The following is a 20,399-nucleotide window of genomic DNA, read 5'->3' as shown; positions in this document are numbered from 1 at the left end:
AAGCCAGGGGAGCCAAGTAGAACAGGCAGAAGAGGTAAATTCCCTGGAGAGAACACAAAGGAGAGAGAACCAGCAAAATTCCCAGTGGAGCACCTTTGTTTCTGTTGTCAGCAGTTATCACCTCCCTGCAAAAGGAAAAAAACCCAGAGCACCTTTTCCCCTAATCCAAAAGCCTACGTGTGAGGACAGCCAAGCTCTGCCACCTTGGAAACAAAGGCATAAGAAAGATTTATCCAGGATGGGCCCTGCAGTGGCCAGGATCACTCTTATTTCTGTTCTCATCTTCTGGGCAGCCACACGGCAGGGAAGGGGAGATGAAATTACAGGTGAGTGATGCCAACCTGGCCAGAGAACAGCTCAGTTTGGATGTTGGATAGATATTTCTTTGAAATAAAGCAGCCAAGGTGGCCACTCTCCGGAGAACTGGCAATGTCCCAGCGACCATTTAATTGATAATTGAACAGAGAAAATCTAACCGAGCAAAAACCTAACCTCTGTCCCCAGCCTTTCATTCCCAGGCAAAATCCTTGTCATTTCCTTTGTGCTAGAAATGAACAAGGAGAATTTCTGCTTTCTCTTCAGTATTGTGCAAATTTTTATGAAAATTGTCCTTAAAATAAGCATTAGCAGGAAATGTGCCTGGCAAATTCCTGGGGATGGATAAGATGAAGCTGTGAAAGACATGCTTAAATTTCATCCGTGCTATGGGCTGTAATTTTGAAAAAAACCTAACCCAACTGTAACTGCTAAATGAACCCCTAATTTACTCTTCATTTCTGGTTTGATTCATTTGAATGAGGAAATATAATGATTTTTGACTGCTCTTCATTGCTTTTCTTTACTTAAGTGGTTTTGTGAGTCTCAGTTAAATATAAACCATATTTCTTAGAACCTGTTATTCTGTCAAAACCACAGCTGAAAAGAGGTTTGCAGATATTAGGGCCATTAGAACTCCTTCCCAGTGTCATTTAAAGTAAATGGTATTGACTTTAAAATTTCGAATTTGTAGAAAAATCAAGTCCATGTTTGTTTTGTTTTTGGGTTTTTTTTTGTCATGTTTTGGAGTGTTTGCATTTCAAAACTGAGCTTGAATCTGCCCTCCATTAACCCTTTCCAACAGGTTTTTTTAAGGTTATGTCAAGAAAGGGGCTTATCTTTTAGTTTTACTCCTCTCCAGTGAGAAAAGATTTGGCAGATCCCAGCTCACAGTGGCTCTCATGACACCTGAGTGGTGAAGTTTCCAGAACTGCAGCTCTGTCTGTGGCATAAAAGCTATGAAGCATTTTTTTATTACTGTTTTTTGGTCATGCTCTCAGTTCTCATCTGGGTTTAACCTCAAGTCCCAAGGAGCCTGTTCCTGTGCAGCCTTTGTTCCCAAGCTTTCCTCTCAGTGTTTGTTCCTATTAATAAATGGTTTGCTTTAATTGTTTATGCTCTTGCTTAACATAAGAAAAAAATTTGATATTTTCCCCAATGGTGCTGAAAGCTGGTGGCTGCTGAGACAAAATTCTAAAATCCAGAAATAATAGGTGTAACATGTCCATACTAATGACAGGTCTTCTGCTGTGCCATTGACTTCAGCTTTGAGTCACTGAAAACAACAGTCAGCGCATTTTAATTCTGTTTGATTGTGCCATAACCCCATAGATGGGAGTAATGAGGACAGAAAGCCAATTTTCTAAAGAGCCCAAATTGATCCAAGCCACATTGCTCAGCAGCAAACTGCTGTCAGCAAAATAATTGAAATCTGAGTGTCAAAACTTGCTTTGAACGGTCTGGAAGTGATGGATGGGGCAGAGGTTGGTGGTGCTTCACCTTTCCCTGACACCTTCAGTCCAACTTCTTGCACTGAGGGAATCTTTTTGTACCACCACAGCCTCATCTCAGAGCTTCTCTTTAGGCTTTGGCAGCTTCATTCTATACTGTGTGTGTGTGTATATACATGTATAAATATATATATATATATATGTGTGTGTGTGTGTGTGTGTGTGTGTGTGTGTGCCTGGTATCAATGTTTAAGTATGAAATATGACTTCATAACTTCATATCTGTTCTGACAGCTGTAGCTTCCAATTATAAACTGTCTCTAATTCTACACCATCTTATTCTCAGTTTCATACCTGTATTTATGTTGCACATTGCTGTAGAGACTAAGCCAGCTCAGCTGACACTGGAAGTTTTAGCTTTCCAGTGCTGCAGCCTCAGCTCTGCACGGACAACACGAATCCTCAGTGCTCTCCTTACTCAGTTTTTCCCTTCCAGTCCCTGCTTTGCTCTTGCCAGGCTTTATGTGAGCTCTGGAGAAAAGGAGGGATCATGGGGAGGAGGAACAAGGCTGAGCTCTTGCTTCTTACCTGCCCAATTCCCCTCAAACCTGATTTTATATAACAATCTGATTCCTTAATGTAGGAGTTTCTCTTCCTCGTTTTCATAGAACAATATTTGTCCTGCTCCTGCCTCCTTCCCTGGTCACAACAGATGTTTGTGCACTTTCTCCAAGGAAATGTTATAACCAAAATTATTTCGGTATTAATTCTGTTCCACTCTGATTATTTAGCCATTCAGGTTACAAACAAATTAAAAAAAACCCCAAAATCAAAAAGCTGAAACAAGATTTTTTTTTCACCCCACACCTTCATGCCTTGAAGCATTTGCAGAGAAAGGCATTCTTGGAGCAGTCTTAAAACATGGCATGGGAATACTTTCCAAAATGCAATGACAGCTGCCTGCTCCTTGTCAGGCACTTGTGCCTCATGTGAGGTGTTAATGGATAAAACACATTGAATAAAAAGCAGCAGATCTCTGATTCCTGCTCCAGAACCCACATTTACTTTCCTGTCCCATTGTCCCACAGAGTTATCCTAAAGTTACAGGATAACTGATTTCTCTAGCTCACTTCTTCCATTTCCTCCTGTGTTGCTATAGGACACGTGAAAGCACAATGTGAGCCACCTGCTATTTCGAGGTAAAGAAAGAAGGTTTATTTTCTGACTCCAACTTTTATACTTTCCCAAAGGTGACATTGGATTGGAGAGTGGATGGGCCACCTCTCCAAAGACATTGGACAAAACACCAGTACATCAAGTTTCTCCACCCCCATGAAGGAATGCAAAACAATATGTTGCTTATAGGAATTGTGTGGGAAAGTTTTCTAACAGAATGTAAACTCAGAAAGCTTTAGAAAATCTTAAGAATCAGGGTGACACTCCTGCACAGCCATGTCCTGCTCAGAAATCCATCCCAGCCTTGGGTTCCTCTCTGGGCTCAGGCAACTCCTGGGCTTGAGCCAGACTTTGAGCCAGGCTTTGAGCCAGGCTGGGTGTCTTCCTGTCCCTCCTGACCAGCTCCTTTCACTCCCTACTTAGGGACAAGGAGCAGCTGGTGCCTCTCAGGGCTGTGGACACTCAGCCACTGTCCCCAGAGCCTCAGGGAGCAGCCACAGAGGCTTATCATTGTCACCTTATCATTGACTTTGTCACCTTATCATTGACTTTGTCACCTTATCATTGACTGTGTCCTGCTGGAGGCTGGCTGGGAGGAAGAAGCAAGGAGTGGGGTTTCCACTCTCAGTATTTTCCTGCTGAGCTGCTCCAAGCAGAGTGCCTGGAGCCTGCTGGAGCTCTCTGGCTCTCCAGGCACTTCCTGGAGCACAGCCCAGCATCAACTCTGCCTTTTGCTGCAGGAGCAAGGCACAGATGAGTGAGGCAGAGCTGGGCTGGGCTTCCAAAGGCCATTTCTAGACACCAAGTCTACTCACACAGAATCACACAGAATCACAGAATAATGAGGTTGGAAGAGACCTCAAAGATCATCAAGTCCAACCTATGCCCCAACACCTCAATTAGACTATAGCACCAAGTGCCAAGTCCAGTCTTTTTTTAAACACATCCAGAGATGGTGATTCCACCACCTCCTTGGGAAGACAATTCCAGTACTTTATTAGTCTTTCGGTGAAAATTTTTTCCTAATATCCAACCTGTACCTTCCCTGACATAGCTTGAGGCTGTGTCCTCTTGTTCTGTCAGTGCTGCCTTGTGGGAGAGACCGACCCCACCTGTCTGCAACCTCCCTTCAGGAGTTGTGGAGAGCAATAAGGTCACCTCTGAGCCTCCTCTTCTCCAGGCTAAACAACCCCAGCTCCCTCAAACGTTCCTCACAGGGTTTGTGTTCCCAGCCCCTCACCAGCCTTGTTGTCTCCTCTGGACATGCTCAAGCATCTCAAGGTCCCTCCTGAACTGAGGGGCCAGAACATGCTTTCTTCTGGACTGTCCCTGCACTGCAAATGGATCTTCCTCTCCAAAACTCTTTCCTAGTCCTGCTCAAACTGCACAAATGTCTTTTGTTTAGCTGTGATAAAAGCACAGGATTCCTAAAAACCTAACATTTTTTTTTCCTTATTGAATTGTTTTTAATATGTTTCATGTTTTCAAGCAGGAGATAAGTTGTACAAATAAGATTAGCTGTAAATGTTTTAAATATGCCTGTTGTGTATATTGTGTTAGCTTCAGTCTGTCTGTTGGGTGACCCTGGTGCCCTCAGAGCTCTCAGAAAAAAAAACAAAAAACAAACAAAAAACCAGTCCTGCTATATTTGAATCTCTGCAGCTAATTCATATTTATCCTTATTAAAGTTTCTTCTGCTTTGGTTAGAGGATGATACAGGCATCTTAATTCCATCTGATCTGTTTCCCAAATGGGACACAGGGTGACTCAGCCCCTCTGGCTCCTGTAACATCTCCTTAGGAGCCAGCCTGATGTCTGTGACATGACTGTAGGTTGCTTAGTGCTAATTCTTAAACCCCATCTGCTTTTGTTGCTGCTGTTGGGGTTTCTTTCTGTTGTTTGGTGTTGGGTTTTTCCCCCTAACTCTGCTGAAGTATTTCAGTCTTAAGCAAAGCACCTAACAAGTTCACTCCTCATCAGAAATGGTTTTAGAACCCAGGAAGCTGAGTCCCTACCCCAGACCTGTGTGAAATGATGCAGTTAATGACCTTATCAGTGACTTTGTCAGTGAACCACTGCAGGTTTCCAATGGCTGATCAACAAGGTCTGCTACAAATGCAGAGAGGCAGTGCAGGATCTCTAGGAATACCTTTTGTGTCAGATACCTGGAAGTGCTTCCCAGTGATGTATGAGTACCCACTTTTAGCCTAGGGTGATGTCTGAAGGATGTCTTATTCCAGACATCTACTGTGACTCATATGCCCGTGAGTTCCTCACCTTTTGTTCCCTTTATAGGCAGTGAGGAGTGATGAAGGCTTTGGCAGCAGAGGCTGGAGTGGGCTTTTAAACTACTTGGATGAGTCTGCTCTGGAAGTTCCTATTGTGCTCTACTGTTAATTTATATCAACATATGTAAATTTCTTTAATATTAACTTGAGTTAAATTGCCCCTTTTCCACCTCGCATCTGAAGGCATCAAGAACTCTTTGAATTTTCTGCCAGTCTTCATCCTTTCATGACCAAAGTGATGCCTATGACAAGCAGTCACTACCAATTCTTTCTTGTGTCTGTTTTTTGAAGTGATGTTCTTCCCAACGTCAGCCTTCCTGGAAATCATTCATCTGTGTTGGTTCTGCCACTGCTTTCTTACAACACTGTTTTCCACGGGATACTGCAGGGAACTTCTGCTCTGGGGTGAAGTTGGAGTTCTGGATGCTGAGAATTTTAGACTTTCTGTACAGACAGACTCTGACTCCCTGGAGAACACTGCATTTGACCTGAGGCCATGGAACAGCCTTCCAAAATTGATTAACAGCACTGGGATTATGGATGTGTGGTTATTAGAAGTGTGTAATATCACAGGGTGGAAAATTTAGAGTTTGATGTTTTAGAATATAGAAATAAATATGAAGCAAGATGGAGGTTTTAGGGTGTAGGCAGGTTGTGATTCTTTACCTTCCCTTCCTTGTTCTTCACCTTCTCTTCCTTCTTTTTCATTGGTTTGGGAGGAATTTTATAATTGGACAGAAAAGTCCACACTGCGGACTTCAAGGAATCAGTTAAAAATGAAAATATGACACCTAAATGTGTTATTTCTTAATTGGATGGTTTATCCTTAAAAGACCTTGTAACAAGAGATAGCTGGCCATTTTGTGCCTTGCTAATGAAGGACTGCAAAACTCACTGCTGTGAGGCTGTAACATTGATAAGAAACAATAAACATCCAATTCTGAACGTGAACTATCAAGTGGCTTCAATTCCAACCTTGACAGAGGTAGAAAAGGAAGCCAAAAAGCAGCAGGGCGACAAGTTAATGCTGATCCCTTTCTTTCCTGTTTCTGTTTCCTAGAAAAAGGCCTCTCTTTGCTAGGGTACCATCTGTGCAACTACACCCTGACCAGAAGTGTGTTTAAAATGGTTGCCTACCAAAAGTCCTATGAGAAGAACACATCCTGTGGAGGGTGGATCCCGTGGATGGTGTGTCCCCAGACACGCTACAGAACAGAGTTTCACACTGTTGAAGTCCCTGAAACCATCACTCTCACAGATTGCTGTGAAGGATATGAACAAGTTGGACTCTACTGCTCTCTAGGTAAGTTTTAGTCAGATGAAGAGAGGAAATAAATGCTTCTTATGGAAGAAGATTCACTTCAGCTGAGATGTGTAAAGGCTTAATTCAGTTCAGGCCATAGTTCCTATTCAATGAAATAACTGATTTTAAAATAATGTACAGTGAACTTTGTCCAACATGGCAAGGAGCAGACATAGCAGATTAAAGCTCCCGATTCTTGCTCTTTGCCACCTCTTATCACAAATTCACTAAACTTCCAGGGGAGCCTGAGGAAGGCAGCTGCTTGTTAACCCTTCAAGGGCTCATTACCTGTCCAGGTTCAGGCCAATATCCCTGGCCAAGAGCAAAAATTCACTCTGGTGTCTGCTCTGAGCCTGCCTGCATTTACACTGGGAGCTTTCTCCTCTAAAGTAATTCAGGATGTACTGGGGATAACATCTCCTTTGATGTGGAGCAGGGTCTGTTCCCAGAATGCAAACCCAATTTTGGTTCAAATTTAAAACAACCTGTGACCTCAGGGCAACTTTATACCAGATGCTGTCCAACCAAAACTAGACTAGGACCTATTTTCTTAGGACTTCCTTGGTTACCTGTGCCTGTGTGGGAGGTCTGAGAACTGGTAAAGCTTTTGGTGGATGTGATCTAACATCTGAGTGTTAATAAGGCTCTGCTCAGGAAGACTCAACCACCTTTGTCTCAAGATGGAAGCTTTTTCCCCTTCCCACATCAGGGTTGCCAGTTGTCAGTCAGAAATTTATCACAACTTGAGACATAGATGGAGGGGATTCCTTGAGGAAAAGGAACTTTCTTTTTCCAATTGATAAATTTATATGCTTTTAAGCTGAGCAGGCATCTTGAATTATCTAAATCAACACTGAACTGTTCTGTCATCCAGAAAAGTTCTGCAGGACATAGTTTTGTCTCCTATTTTCAGTGTGACATTGCATTTTCCTTATTTCCACTCTTCAGTGTGGACCTGGGCATTTACATAACCACACACAGGAACAGCAGATTGAAAGGAAAGGTCCTATTGCAGCTCTGGCCCTTGTTTTGGGTCATGAGACTTGGGTGACTCAGATCTGTGGGAATGTCCCCAAACCTGCTCCTGCACAGGATCATGTAACGTGGCATGAGGGGGGATGAGCCATATGTCCTGTCATGGGACCTGTCAAGAACAATGTGCTCATCCCACATTTAAGTTGCTTCAGAGCATTGGGAAAAGAATTTCCGAACTTTTTTTTCCCCCCAGGCATTTTCTCTACAGTCACAGGTAGAATATTGTGTCTAGCAGGATTTTAACAGAAGGATGGGAATACAAAAATGGTCGATGTGCTTTACTTGTTCCTAAAGTTATTTGCTAGAGAAGAGAAAATAAAGCACAATTCTTAATTTACTGCTATTTTTTGGCTCCATGGCTGTTGTGGAGTCTCAGCAAAGCAGAATTTGAGCTGCAGGTTACTGTGTGCCCAAGCAGATTTGTCAGGCAAAGGATCTGCTGCTGATCATCCCTACTTTTCAAGCATCAGATCCACGCTGGGGAAAATCTGCAGTACATCTAATTATGGTTGAGAAGTTACTTCAGTGAAGTCTTTTGAATACACAGACATGTGCACACATGAGTGCCTGTAAGTATCAAATGGCAAGACTGAGAAGCAATCAGAGAAAATGGCTTTTTAATTCTGTAATACAAGGAAAGAGCTATGCCAGCTAAATGTGGAAAAGTCACCATGGTTGTCACTGTTTGCACAAGAAATTCAAGTGTTTCTGAACCTCTGAAAATCAAGACCATCTTCTTGTGTGGAAAAGAAAGCATCTTGCTAACACTTGAAATGTTTTTTTCTCAGTATAATTCTGTCTCTTTAGAGATTCCCTAAAAGCATCTCTAGGGGTATTTTAGGCTTGAGAGCTGTTGATGATTCTGTTTCATCCAACATGAACAAATCTGTAAATCTCTTGTAAAGCTTAGCTGCAGAATTTCTATCCTGCCTTTGTCATGTTGGACACTCTGGGCAAGTTTGTCCATGAAATATCGTGGTCACCCTGACACTTTTTCCTGTAAAAGTTAACTTGGGAATATTTGAAACCATTTAAGGATTTGTATGGCTTCTAGGTGATTTCCATGTTTACATTATTCTAGTATCTTTGCTTTTCAGGGTATTAGTCATAAATTCTGTGAATGGTAATGCACTGTCTAGACACAGACTTAAATAAATGATGAGAAGAGAAACTGGAACTGCAGAAATTACTGCACAGCACGCTGCTGAACTGCTGTTATTTTCTTCTTGACGTTATCCATGCTGGCGTGCTCTCCATCCTGCCAGGAGTGGAAAGGTCTCCATGACCTCTTCCTGGCCACTCCTCACCTTTTCTTCCTAGAAGGAAACAATTACCCCAGCCTGGGATATGGCAGGCCCTGCTTTTATGATTTCTTTATTCTAGATCACTGGTTAAGTTGCTCTGGTAGTTCTCAGCAGTTGTGTGTCCATCAGGATAGTGTTACACACAAATGACTTTGACATTTTTAAATAACAGCTGGAAATTTAAATATCTAAAAGTTAGGAAGTGCTGGAATTAATTCTTAAGGTAGAATTAAATAGAAGAACCTTTGTTTTCCCTCTTTTTGTCCATGCATGCAGATCAGTGAACTCTTTTAATTACCTGATCCAGCTCTGCAGTGCCCCAAGAACCACATTTCCCAGTGCCCAGAGATGATGGAGCCCCCTGAGGAGCTTTCCATTCCTGTGTACCACCCTGACCTCCACATTCAGTGCTCTGCTCAGCCTCTCACTGAGTAGAGAATTATTTATCACCTCTAAAGGTGAATCCTGGGGGATTCACAGGCAGCAATTTGTCTTCACAAAGGCTGTGGGAAGCGAGGGAGCTTCTGTGTCATTCACAAATGGGCAACTGAGCTGCAGAGAAACTGAGATCAAACCATTCCGTGTTGGTTTCAGACCTGTCTTCAGACTTTAACTTTTTTAAGTTAAAAAGTTTTAACCTTTTCATGAATTTATTCTGATTTTCATGGTGCTTAGTGCTGCTTTGAACAGCTTGTACAGTTGGGGCACAGGGCTGCAGGTCAAGCTCATGGACCTGTGAAAGCCTGAAGGTTGTTTTACCATACAAATCTTGTCTTTTAGGTAGAGACAGGATCCAGTTCTCCAGGCTTGTTTCCAGCTGCCTGAATGGATGCTATGGTTATTTCTCCTGGTGGCTGGCTTGCTGCCCACTTTCCAGCATAAGATGAAACCAGAGAGCTCCTTATCTGCCATCTAACCCTGCCTGATCCCCAGCTAGCAAGGGAAAGAGTGCATCAGCACATGAGAAGGCTGTTTTTTAAGCACACACATACAAAAATACCTTGAAATAAGAAGATCCAAGACAACTTTAATTGTGGAGTTTCTTGAGAGCACTTGATTTGCAATGTTCAAGTCAGGCTTAAATCGGCGTGCCTTGTGTGCACAGCTTATGAAGGTTTTCAGAAAAACAACAAAAAAGTAAAAAAGGCTCATTGTAGGTGTCCAAGCAGCTCCTCAGCAGGGCTGGGACCTTCCAGAGCTGGCATGCAGATGTTCCCATGCTGGCTGTACCCAGAGCTGCAGGAGCTGGCCACAGCTGTCCCTGTGCTCGGCTGTCACAGGAAAGCCAGGGGACAGTGGTGGCACATATGGGCAGCACTGCAGCATCAGCCTGGGCTGAGAAGGTGCCAGAATGTCCTGTTGGACTTCACCCAGAAGCAGGTGGCTCCTGCTGCCCTGCAGCAGTTTGTGTCCCTTGTGTGCCCCCAGCAGCTGCAGAAATGGGATTATCAGCATTCCCCGCCTGTTCCCCATGGATGCTGCAGATGGGAATCCTGTCTAGGAATTGCCTTGTCTCTTTTTGAGCCCACTGAAGCTGTCTGTCTCCACACCCCCTGTGCTGACAAATGGCAGAAGTTCCCTCCTGTTTGGGTAAAGAAGTGAGTTCTTTCACCCATTTTATTATTGTGGGCTCTGGTGAAAACCAGCTCTGCCTTCATCTTGCCCCCTGCCTTTGGGATTTTGTAAACCTTGACCACATCCCCCTCAGCTTTCTCCTCTCTGAGGCAAAAGGAACACCCAGGAAGGGTGTTAAGTATTTGTCAGATGCCGGATCAGCACAAATCCCAATTAAACCCCTGGAGAGGCAATTAGGATGGAAAACATCCACCTGAGCAAGTAAAGCCTACCAATGCTCAAGGACCCCAAACCCAGGCTTGTGTGATGAAAACTGCCAGCCTGCCTTTGGAACAGACTTTCCCAGGAGCTTCCTCTGTAATTTCATAGATTTGTCTCCACCTTCTGATACGTGAGACAAATGCAGGGTTGCTGGTCCCTGGCTCCACCACACCCTCTGGAAGAAACCATCCCTTCCAGATGGAAGAAGGGAGGGGAAGGGGGTTTTGGCTGAGCTAATGTTGTCCCTCAGCATCAATCTCCTGGGAGATGCCCCATCCTGCAGTCACAGCAGATCCAGCATCTGTCCAGAGGCAAGCTGGCAAGTGACCTTTGGTTGCTAAGCTGCAGTTCTGCTTCCATACATTTATGTAAATAACAGAGGAGAAAAGCCTGTACTTCATCCAAATGACAAAGGAGTTGGCTGGCTTGCTCCTCACTGCTTGCCTGGGAGGTGACTGTCCCCAGCATGATTGAAGGGGAGAGCATAAATTGGATTTCCAAAGTGCATCTGGTACAATTAGGCAGAAATGTGAAGTGAATCCATCTCTGTTTCTGTTGATCTGAAAAAGATGACCTTTTGATTTCAGATAAATGGCTACTGTGGCACCCAGCCAGGACTCAATAGTGTTTTCTGAGATTGCATGTGACTCATTAAACCATTTGCACTGTAGTTAAACACACACACACACACAAAAAAAAAACCCAAAAAAAAAACAAAACAAAAAAAAAAGAGACACAGGTGGGAAAAAAAACAAAAACCAAAAAGCTGCTTTGAACCTCAAACCTGTTTGAACTGCACCTGAATCTCAGAGCTGGAGCAATTTCCACACCTGGATCCAGCTGACCAGGATCCACCTGGTTTGAACAGTAAGGAGCACTTGTGAATAGGAGATTTTCTAACATGAGGAAATTCCTTGGTTCTTGTGTTTGTGCAAAATCCAGTGTGAAAGGCTGCTTAGCTCCCTGCACAGGAGGCTGAGAAGGAGCAATCATTTGAGGCTGGGAATTAATGTGAGCCTCAGCTATGGGCAGCTGAGGCTGTCTCCCACCTGAATGTGGCTTTGAAAATCAAGAGGGATATTTCTAGGGAAATGACCATTTTGGGGGAACCACCTGTGGAGTGCCAACCCAGAGAGAAGAGGACCTGGGACATGCATGTGGCAGCAAGTTATGCAGATTCAGGTTAAATCTTGGTTAATTAAGATCATTTCCCTGGCTAAAAATGTTACTTGGCAGAGACCAAAAGTGCTAAATTCAGTATCTCCTCCTGCTTCTCAGAAACCTCACATTTACTCTCATCCAGAGCTTTGGGATAACAGAAATTGTAAACCCACAGGGCTGACTGTTCAGAATAGATTTATAGTTTGCTGTGGACTTTTCACTTGGTATAGGTTTTATAACGTCAAATGTGGTTTTCCTGCACCACGACTGTTTCTATTGCAGCAATCAGGTTCATTTTTCTCCTGGCTGACTTCAGTTGCTCAGTAAAGGATCAAAAACCTGGAGGTGCAAAATGAATGGAAAAGAGATTTCTTTCAGGTTGCTTAGAAAGACCAGAGCTGAGCATTACATGGAGCTGTGTTTAAGAGTGTGGGTAAAGAAGTGAGTTTGTAGGGCTTGGAAATGTTTTCTTTTCCTCCTTAGAAGAATTTTTTTTGCTAGCACTGGCCCAGAACCACTGTCTGCCCTTGGCTTGGGAAGCAGCATCCTCCTGCCTCAGCTGCCCTCTCTGCAGGGCTCTCTGGCATGGGCTACCAACCTCCTGGAGTGGCCAGCTGGAACAGAATTACTGCAGCTAAGGTTAAATTTGTGCCACAAAATGTTAAATGGAAGTCCTCAACTTCTCTCTTACACAGTACCTGTTTTCTTTGATCATTATATATTATTTGGATTAGTCACAGCTGATAGGGAAGGTATAGGGTGGATATTAGGAAAAAATTTTTTCACCAAAAGAATAATAAAGTACTGTAATTGTCTTCCCAGGGAGGTGGTGGAATCACCATCTCTGGATGTGTTTAAAAAAAGACTGGACATGGCACTTGGTGCTATAGTCTAGTTGAGCTGTTAGGGCATAATTGGTCTTAATGATCTTAGAGGTCTCTTCCAACCTCATTATTCTGTGATATCAGGCATATTTTCTGTTTCTCATTGTCTCCACATTTAGAAACTTACCTATGAGCCCATCCATCCATAATTATTAATGGAAAGTTAGAAACTCAAAATTTCTCTAACAGAAATGTCACAGACAAGAGAAAGACCTGAGAATATTTACACCCTTGAAATGAAATAATGATAATTTTAGGTTGCTGTTTTCTTCCCATTAAAAACTCAGAACAGACACACTTCTAAAGTGAGGAGGAGGTGTTTGGTATAAATTAAATATCACAATTTTATGGAAACAACTTTCTGTATTTTTGTTCTCAGAAATGTTTTTGTTACTTAGCCCTCAATAGATCCAGTGTATTTGCCTCAAGACCTGGTATTTGTCCAGTGAAGGATATGGAAACACTTGATTATCCTTGCACATTTGATACTCAATGTCCAGGGCTGAAAAAATGCTGCAGCTCATCCAAAGGAGCAGGCTGTGTGGATCCCATGCCAGAGGGTATGTTATGATAAATTCCAGACTGCTTCTAATAGAAATATCCTTAATTTTCCCTCCTGAGGGTGGGAGTGGGCAGGAAAACTGTTACCATAGCTCTTGCTGAAACAAATATGGGACTGTGCCTGGGATGGGTTCCAGGAGATTCAGCTTCACTTCTTGCACCCGTGGGTGGTATTCACCTGCCCTCTGAACAGAGACACTCTGAACTGAGAGGTTTCTCAGGATTTCTCCTGAGAGAAGCAGAAATCAGAAAAGAGAATCAAAACAATTCTTATCTCATTCACTACTCCCTGTTTGTGCCCATGTAGAATATAGTATAGAGATTGTTTACCCAAGGTGGTCACTTGATTAAATTCTAGTAATAGTTGTTTAAATTCATTAACCAGTTAAATCCACAATTGTGCCAAGACTCTCAGCAGAGTCACAAGTTTTTCTTATTAGTAATAATAAAGTAGTTAATAATAGTTAATAATAGTTCTATTATAGTCAATAATAGCTCTTGTAAATGTGATATATAATATAATATAATATAATATAATATAATATAATATAATATAATATAATATAATATAATATAATATAATATAATATAATATAATATAATATAATATATAATAATTAGCCTCCTAAAATCATTCGAGTTCAAACATCATTCTTCCCAGGTGTTGGGGGCCACTTTTACTATGCCCATGAGCACTGAGTGGTGTGTGGGTGCTGTGGGTAAAGCAAACCTCCCCTGGATCCTTCTCCTTCCCTGGCTCTCTGCCTGTGGCATGTGGCAAACGAGGCCCTAGCTGGCCCCCACGTTTGCCAAGTGAAATCTTGCTTTGTTAGCTCTGAGCCTCCCTGAAGCTCTGTCACCTTCTGCAGCACCAGACCTCAGATGACTTGGCTGTTTTATTTCCTACGCTGCAGGGAGGATGTTCTGGTACAACGTGACAGTGCTGGTGAAAATGGATTTTAATGAATTAACCCGGGTGGATTCCCACCTTCTGAATCATTCCCGCCTTTTGCACTCCATGGTATGTACAAAAACAAACTCTTCCCTCGTTGTGCCCATGATTCTGTTACTCAGGGGCCACTCTTTGCTCCCCCTTTGTTCTGCCAGACTGATTTTTTTTTGTCCTATTTCTGATTATTTCTGTATTTCTGATTACTGAATGTACAGATGCATCCTTAAGCAATTCAAGTAACATTGATTTATCAGCTTCTTCAGCACATGTTTCAGGTCTCTTCCAAGGGCAATTTAAAGCCATTCTGAAATAAAGGGTTTTCCTGCTTAAGTAGTGCTTGTTCCAACTCTGTCTCAGTTCAATTTTGGGCCTGTGACAGACTGGGATCAGACTGCAAGACCTTCAAAGCATGACGTTTTCTGATATGGAATTTTAAGTTAAGCCTTTCCAAGACAAACCCATCTGCCATAATCTGCTGGCACTGATGGGCAGGAGAACAGAAATAATAACGAAAGTGTCCTTCTTCCTCCTATCTTATTTCCCCTTCTCATATCCTAAAAAAGTAAGAAACCCTGGTGTTGTTGCTGTGTAGCAGGGGCAAGGATCCACCAAGGCTTTTACATCTTGGTCTAAAATAAACAATGAGAAAGTGAAACACTCAGGAAATGGGGAGTTGAGATGCAGCTCTTCAGTGAGCTGCTACTCAGAGTGTCCTGCTGTTTGTTCCTCTGACTCTCAATGCTCAGCCCACCAGCAAATCCCTTCTCTCATTCCTGACTCTCAGCTGGGATGGTTTGGTCTCTCTTAATCCCACCCTTCATCCTGAGTCTATTGCTTTTCCTCTTTTTCTTTCTATTCCCTTTGCCAGCAGTCCATTTAGCTGTTCAAAGGAAGAAGTGCTGGACAGCTTTATTGCAGGTGAATTGTAGTGGTCTCTGTAATTTACTTTAATCCATGGAGACTTTGCAAAGCAGGACTCTTCCCACCTATTTCTGGGTTACTCCTTCTGCCAAAGCATTTTGAGATCAGCTCCACACCCCCCAAGCTTGGCATTTCTGTAACATAAATCTGCTGTGAAATGTGAAAATAAGAACTCACCTTTCATCAGTACAGGCCTGAACCGCTTTGCCATGGTTTCTGAATTGCTTTCTACACTCAGATTATGATAATAAGCACTGAATAATTCATGTGCTGGGAATTGAGCCATGTTTGCTGCCCTGTTTTCCAGGTCACTGGTGCACTGCAACCCCTGAATGCCTCTGTGCACCACATCCAGAGCAACCCTGGGGACATCTACGCTGGGACAGTGACCTCCCAGCTTCTCCTGGGCACGCAGCACCCAGCTCCTCTGGCAGAGGTTTCCTCCTCCCTGAAGGCCATGGTGAAGCGTGTGTATGAAGTGATTGACACACAAGTGCAAGGTCACTGACTGTAATCCTCTCACATTTTAGGGGCTTTCGTCCCTCCTCACTTGGCATCTCATTTATAGAACCATTAATTTGCTTTCAAAGATAGCACAGAGGATCTTGCAAACTGCAAACCTGGCCCTGACCCTTCTGTTATAGAATGGAGTGAATATATATATATTTTGGAGTGAATAGTTTGGAAGGGAACACTTCTGAACCCTCACATTTATTTTCTCCCAGTAACATAATTTTTCAGATGAAAAAGCAAATATGTGCATATTTGTAGCACAATCATTAGTTGTATTAAACAGGCTCTTAAAAAATCTGTTTTCTTGGGAAGCAGATATTCTGTTGCCATGTTACTTCCAGTAGCTTGTATGAAACAAGTCATATTTATAGTCTGTTAATTACTATAGCATATTACTACATAATTTTTAAATGTTACATAAACATTTCAATATATTAATTTTAAATTATATCAAGCTACTTATTGCTCTGCAGTTGTCTGAACGTTTTCACTCCAGAAATGCATTATTCTTATTCTGTGTTTACTCAGTTTTTTTACTGTTTTCAGTGAAATCACTGGGTAGTCCTCCTTCCGCCTGTGCTGACATCTCAGGTTTGGATGGCATCCTAATTTGAAGCTGCCCCTAATTGTCCTCTAATTCCAAAGAATTGGGATAAAAAGTGATAGGGTGGTAACATCCAGAATGGCTTTAACAGCATTACTGCAGATTTACACTGAATTTATCATAGCCAGAGCCTGGTCTACACACAGTACAGATTTATTTTGATGCTGCTCCCAATATCTGTACAAGGTGTATTGCTCTTCCTAGATGTCAATGAATGCTCCTATGCTGAATTCAATGCCTGCCCTGAGAAAAGCAGCTGTGTGAACCTGGAGGGTTATTACAGCTGCCACCATCAGCTTGAACATGCCACTGGCATCCCTCACTGGCTGAGCCCAAGGAAGGAAGGTAAGAAATGTAGGTCTCACCCTGGGAAGTGCTGAGGATGTTCCTGCAGGACTTTGTGCTCCTTTGCAGGAGACACCTGCAGGAATTTCTGGAGCATGAGTGCCCCTTCTCCTCCTGTTGGGAGAAAATACCACATAAACCTGTTACCTGTTTCTGATGGAAATGCAGAGTATTTATTTCACAGATCCTTGTGTTTCCTCTATTTCACCCTGAGCTGTCCTCACTCATCTGCCAAAAGCTAAAGCTTCAGACCCTACTGCTTCTCAGAGCAAGTCACTTGTCAGTGCACCTCCCCAGCCTCTTGAGGAAAAATTAGTGGCATTATTTCTACCATTTTCATTTTTTCCTGTTTTGATTGCAGCCCTGACTCAGTGGTTGTATGATCCCACCCTGAGCTCCTGCACTGCTGCTGAGCTCTCTGCTGCAAGCAGCTGGAGTTTGGCACTGGCTGAAATAATTCCTTGTGGTACCAGTTCAGCAAAATATACTTTCAGCCCACAGACATCAATGTGCCTGCTAATAGGCTTTAAGATAATGAGATGAATAACTGCTTGCAGATTCAATGCTTTAATTAGAAAACAATCCTACAATCCCTTAAGCTCAAAAATGGAGATAATGTACTACTTTATGCTTTTGTGATATGATAACTTTTTTATTTGTATTACTCTATTGCTGTTTTTCATGTGCAAAACCTGAATGGTATTATTTTGGATTTATTTTCTTAGAAATACTCTAACTCTGATAATGTGATTTTCCCCTAGGCATTGTAGTATCTACTCCAAGTTCAGTAAATGCTGTTAACACTGGCAGTAGCTCTCCTTCTCTAAGGAAATCAAGTCTCTTGTCCATAACCAACCAATCTACAGATGCTGGGTGCTGTAAGTAACCTTGGATTTTAATAAATGATTTCTTGATTTGTGATGGGAACAAACCTCAGTAGATTTGTGTTTATATGGGTGATCCAGCCCTTTCAGGCAAGAGTTATTACAATCCATTGAACAACACCCTGTTCTTCTGTGGGAGGAAATAGATTTAAGTTGTTGTTTGAGAGTTCAGAGAGACAGGCTGGGTATTCTTGAACTTCATCCACAACTTCTGATCAAAGCTGAAGCCAGAGGAATTAAACTGAGGCCCCTCTAGTGCAGTGGGGAGCTGTGGCAAGCACATTTCTCTCCCTCTCAGGATTTTTCATAGAGGTGCACAGAGAGAAATGGAAGAGAAAACAATTTCTATTTCTGCTCCTTGTTTTTCCTATGTGGAATGTGTTTGGAGAATTGTTTACCTGGGGTGATTGCTTGATTGGATTCAGGTGAGGATTGTTTGAGCCTGATGGCCAATCCAACCCACCTGGGGCTGGTCTCTCAGAGAGGGTCACGAGTTGTGTGAGTCAAAGAAAGTAGTATGTAGTTTTAGTATCTTCCTTTATATAGTATATTAATGTATTTTAGCATAGTTATAATAAAGAAATAATTCAGCTTTCTGAATTGAGTCAGACATCATAATTTCTTCCCATTGGGTTCAACTGCATTTACAATAGGGAGTGGCTTTGGGGGTGTTTGGCTCAGAGTGCTGGAAACAATAGTGTTCTAATGAGGCAATTTATGAAAACAACCTTTTCTCCTTAGTCTAACCATTAGCATGAAAGACGAAGCTGTGGCAGCATCTCTGGGTTAGCATGGTGGTAATGCTCATCTCTCCTGGCCCCAGCTCTCTCCAGCAGAGGTGTCTTGTCTGGGCTTTCTCTCTCTCCTGAGCCAGACAGACTGGCTCTGCTGCAGGGCAACTCATCCTACCCAGTTCAAACACCTCCTCCTCCCAGAACAGGAATCACCTCTGAAGGGCCCTGTCTTTTCCCATTGACATGACAATGGTTGCACTGGGCTAGAGTGGAATGACAGGTGAAGTGTTGTACACCACTCTCCCCCAGCCTCTGTTAGCTGGGGTCTGGGAGGTGTTCCAGGATAAATCCAGGCAAGCTTTGCCTGAATGGAGGCATTTTGGTGATTAAAGTAGGTGCCAACACATGCAGAGTACCCAAAGTCACTCTTCCAAATTTATTCCTGTTGCTTGCACCTGTAGCTCGCTGGCTGATTATTTATGTGATTAGAGATTTGGAGGAGATTAGGTTGTCCAGAGGGATTGTGGCTGCCTCATCCCTGGCAGTGTTCAGGGCAGGTTGGACTGGGCTCAGAGCAGCCTGGTCTAGTGGAAGGTGTCCCTGCCCATGGCAGGAGGTGGAACTGGATGATCTTTAGGGCTTTTTCCAGCCCAAACTATTCAGTGATTCTATGATTCAACAGAAGTGCATATAGTAAAAGGAAATAAAAAGGTTAAATACTAAATGTGTCATTCTAGTGGGATGGTTCGTGGATGAAGGCATCTGCTGGTGTGAGAGGTGCAGATTCTATCCTGACCCTATTGACTGTCAGAGTGCTTGTCTCTAGTGGATTTAGAACAGCAGAAGGCATTAAAAGTGAAATGTTGCTTTTGCTGTGCCAACTCTTGCTGCTGTTTTCTTGCAACAGATCCCTCTGCAGTTACAAACCATCGAATCCTCAGTGTTACCAGCAACAGCTTTGAAATGTCCTGGCTTGTCAGTTCTACTCTGAACCACACTTTCCAAGTCCGGGTGGCCAAGGGCAATGAAACTGTGCAAAACCTCAAGACAGAGGAAATGCAAATGGATGTGTCTCACCTGGAAGCAGGTGTGATGTATTCAGTAGAGATCAGCTATGAAACTTGTGGAAAAACCATGATCTCCCGTCAAAATGTTAAAACAGGTAAAGAAACACTTTAAAATACGTATATATATAATACAGTAGATCTCTATCTTCTCCCTTCGCCTCCTTCCATCCCCACTCACTTGCAGTTCAGCAATGACCATTTAATCCTCACTTCTTTAGCACTTTTTATCTCATCTACTCCAGCATTTATTCACCCAGAATATCAAGCAGCAGAACTTTGGCCTTAGCTGATAAAGCAGTGCTGGATCTGATTAGACTATTACAGATATCAAGCTAAGCTTTAATTCTTTTCTAAAAATTTATTTCTTTGATGCCTGGCACTGCTTTCTGCCACCCATGTCCCAGCAGGTCATTTATCCATGGTTGATGGCTGTGGCCAGAGGGAAATCAAGGCAACTGGTTTGTCAAGGGCTCAGCTGAGCTAACAAGAGTGCCCAGAGGAAGGGCAGATTCTGCTGAATAAAGGATTAAAGAGAATTGCAAGGACTGAGTAAGAGGGCTGCAGACTGTCTGCCCAGTTCTGTTCAATTAACTGATGGTGGGAGCTTCCTGAGGTCCTAGTGTGTTGATCAAACATAATTTTGATTTTTCTCTAGTCTTAAATGATTTCCTAGGCTTCCATGCAAATAAAGAAATAAATCTCTCCCCTTTTTCTCAAAGAGCAGACAGTGAACTTTTTATTACTGACCACAGTGGGAATGCTGCTGTTCATGTTTATCCCTAAGAGCCTTCCCTTTGATGAGATGAGGGATGACTCCAGTTTGGGTCAGAAGGAAATTACTCTCTTTGTGGAGGGATAGCAGGAGGTCTAGTGGTTACGAAAACAGAGAGCTGGACTTCAGAGTATGAAGTTGGAGCCCTTGAAAAAAGAAAATTTTCCAAGGATTAGTCCAAGGAATAACAGCCTGGGAGTGTTTATACAGGATAAAGCAGTTATAGATTCCTTGGCTCTTGGTTTTGGCTCCTGTGCTCTGTACAGTATCTGTCAGGGCTCACCACACACACC

At 42.8% G+C, this 20,399-nt stretch overlaps 1 protein-coding gene across 1 annotated transcript in view; it reads left to right on the top strand.

Moving 5' to 3' along the window:
- The first annotated feature begins 238 nt into the window (after positions 1 to 238).
- UMODL1 (uromodulin like 1) overlaps positions 239 to 20,399 on the top strand; it is a 50,532-nt gene continuing 30,371 nt past the window's right edge. The window contains exons 1-8 of the mRNA XM_077790896.1: positions 239 to 326; positions 6,291 to 6,533; positions 13,152 to 13,313; positions 14,229 to 14,335; positions 15,495 to 15,687; positions 16,509 to 16,649; positions 17,411 to 17,527; positions 19,175 to 19,429. Coding sequence (XP_077647022.1) covers positions 239 to 326; positions 6,291 to 6,533; positions 13,152 to 13,313; positions 14,229 to 14,335; positions 15,495 to 15,687; positions 16,509 to 16,649; positions 17,411 to 17,527; positions 19,175 to 19,429 — 1,306 coding nt within the window. The remainder of the gene's footprint in view (positions 327 to 6,290; positions 6,534 to 13,151; positions 13,314 to 14,228; positions 14,336 to 15,494; positions 15,688 to 16,508; positions 16,650 to 17,410; positions 17,528 to 19,174; positions 19,430 to 20,399) is intronic.

This window comes from Lonchura striata, chromosome 2 (assembly GCF_046129695.1).
Source record: "Lonchura striata isolate bLonStr1 chromosome 2, bLonStr1.mat, whole genome shotgun sequence".
In the NCBI taxonomy this organism is placed as follows: domain Eukaryota; kingdom Metazoa; phylum Chordata; class Aves; order Passeriformes; family Estrildidae; genus Lonchura; species Lonchura striata.
This window is presented reverse-complemented; position numbering and strand designations above follow the sequence as displayed.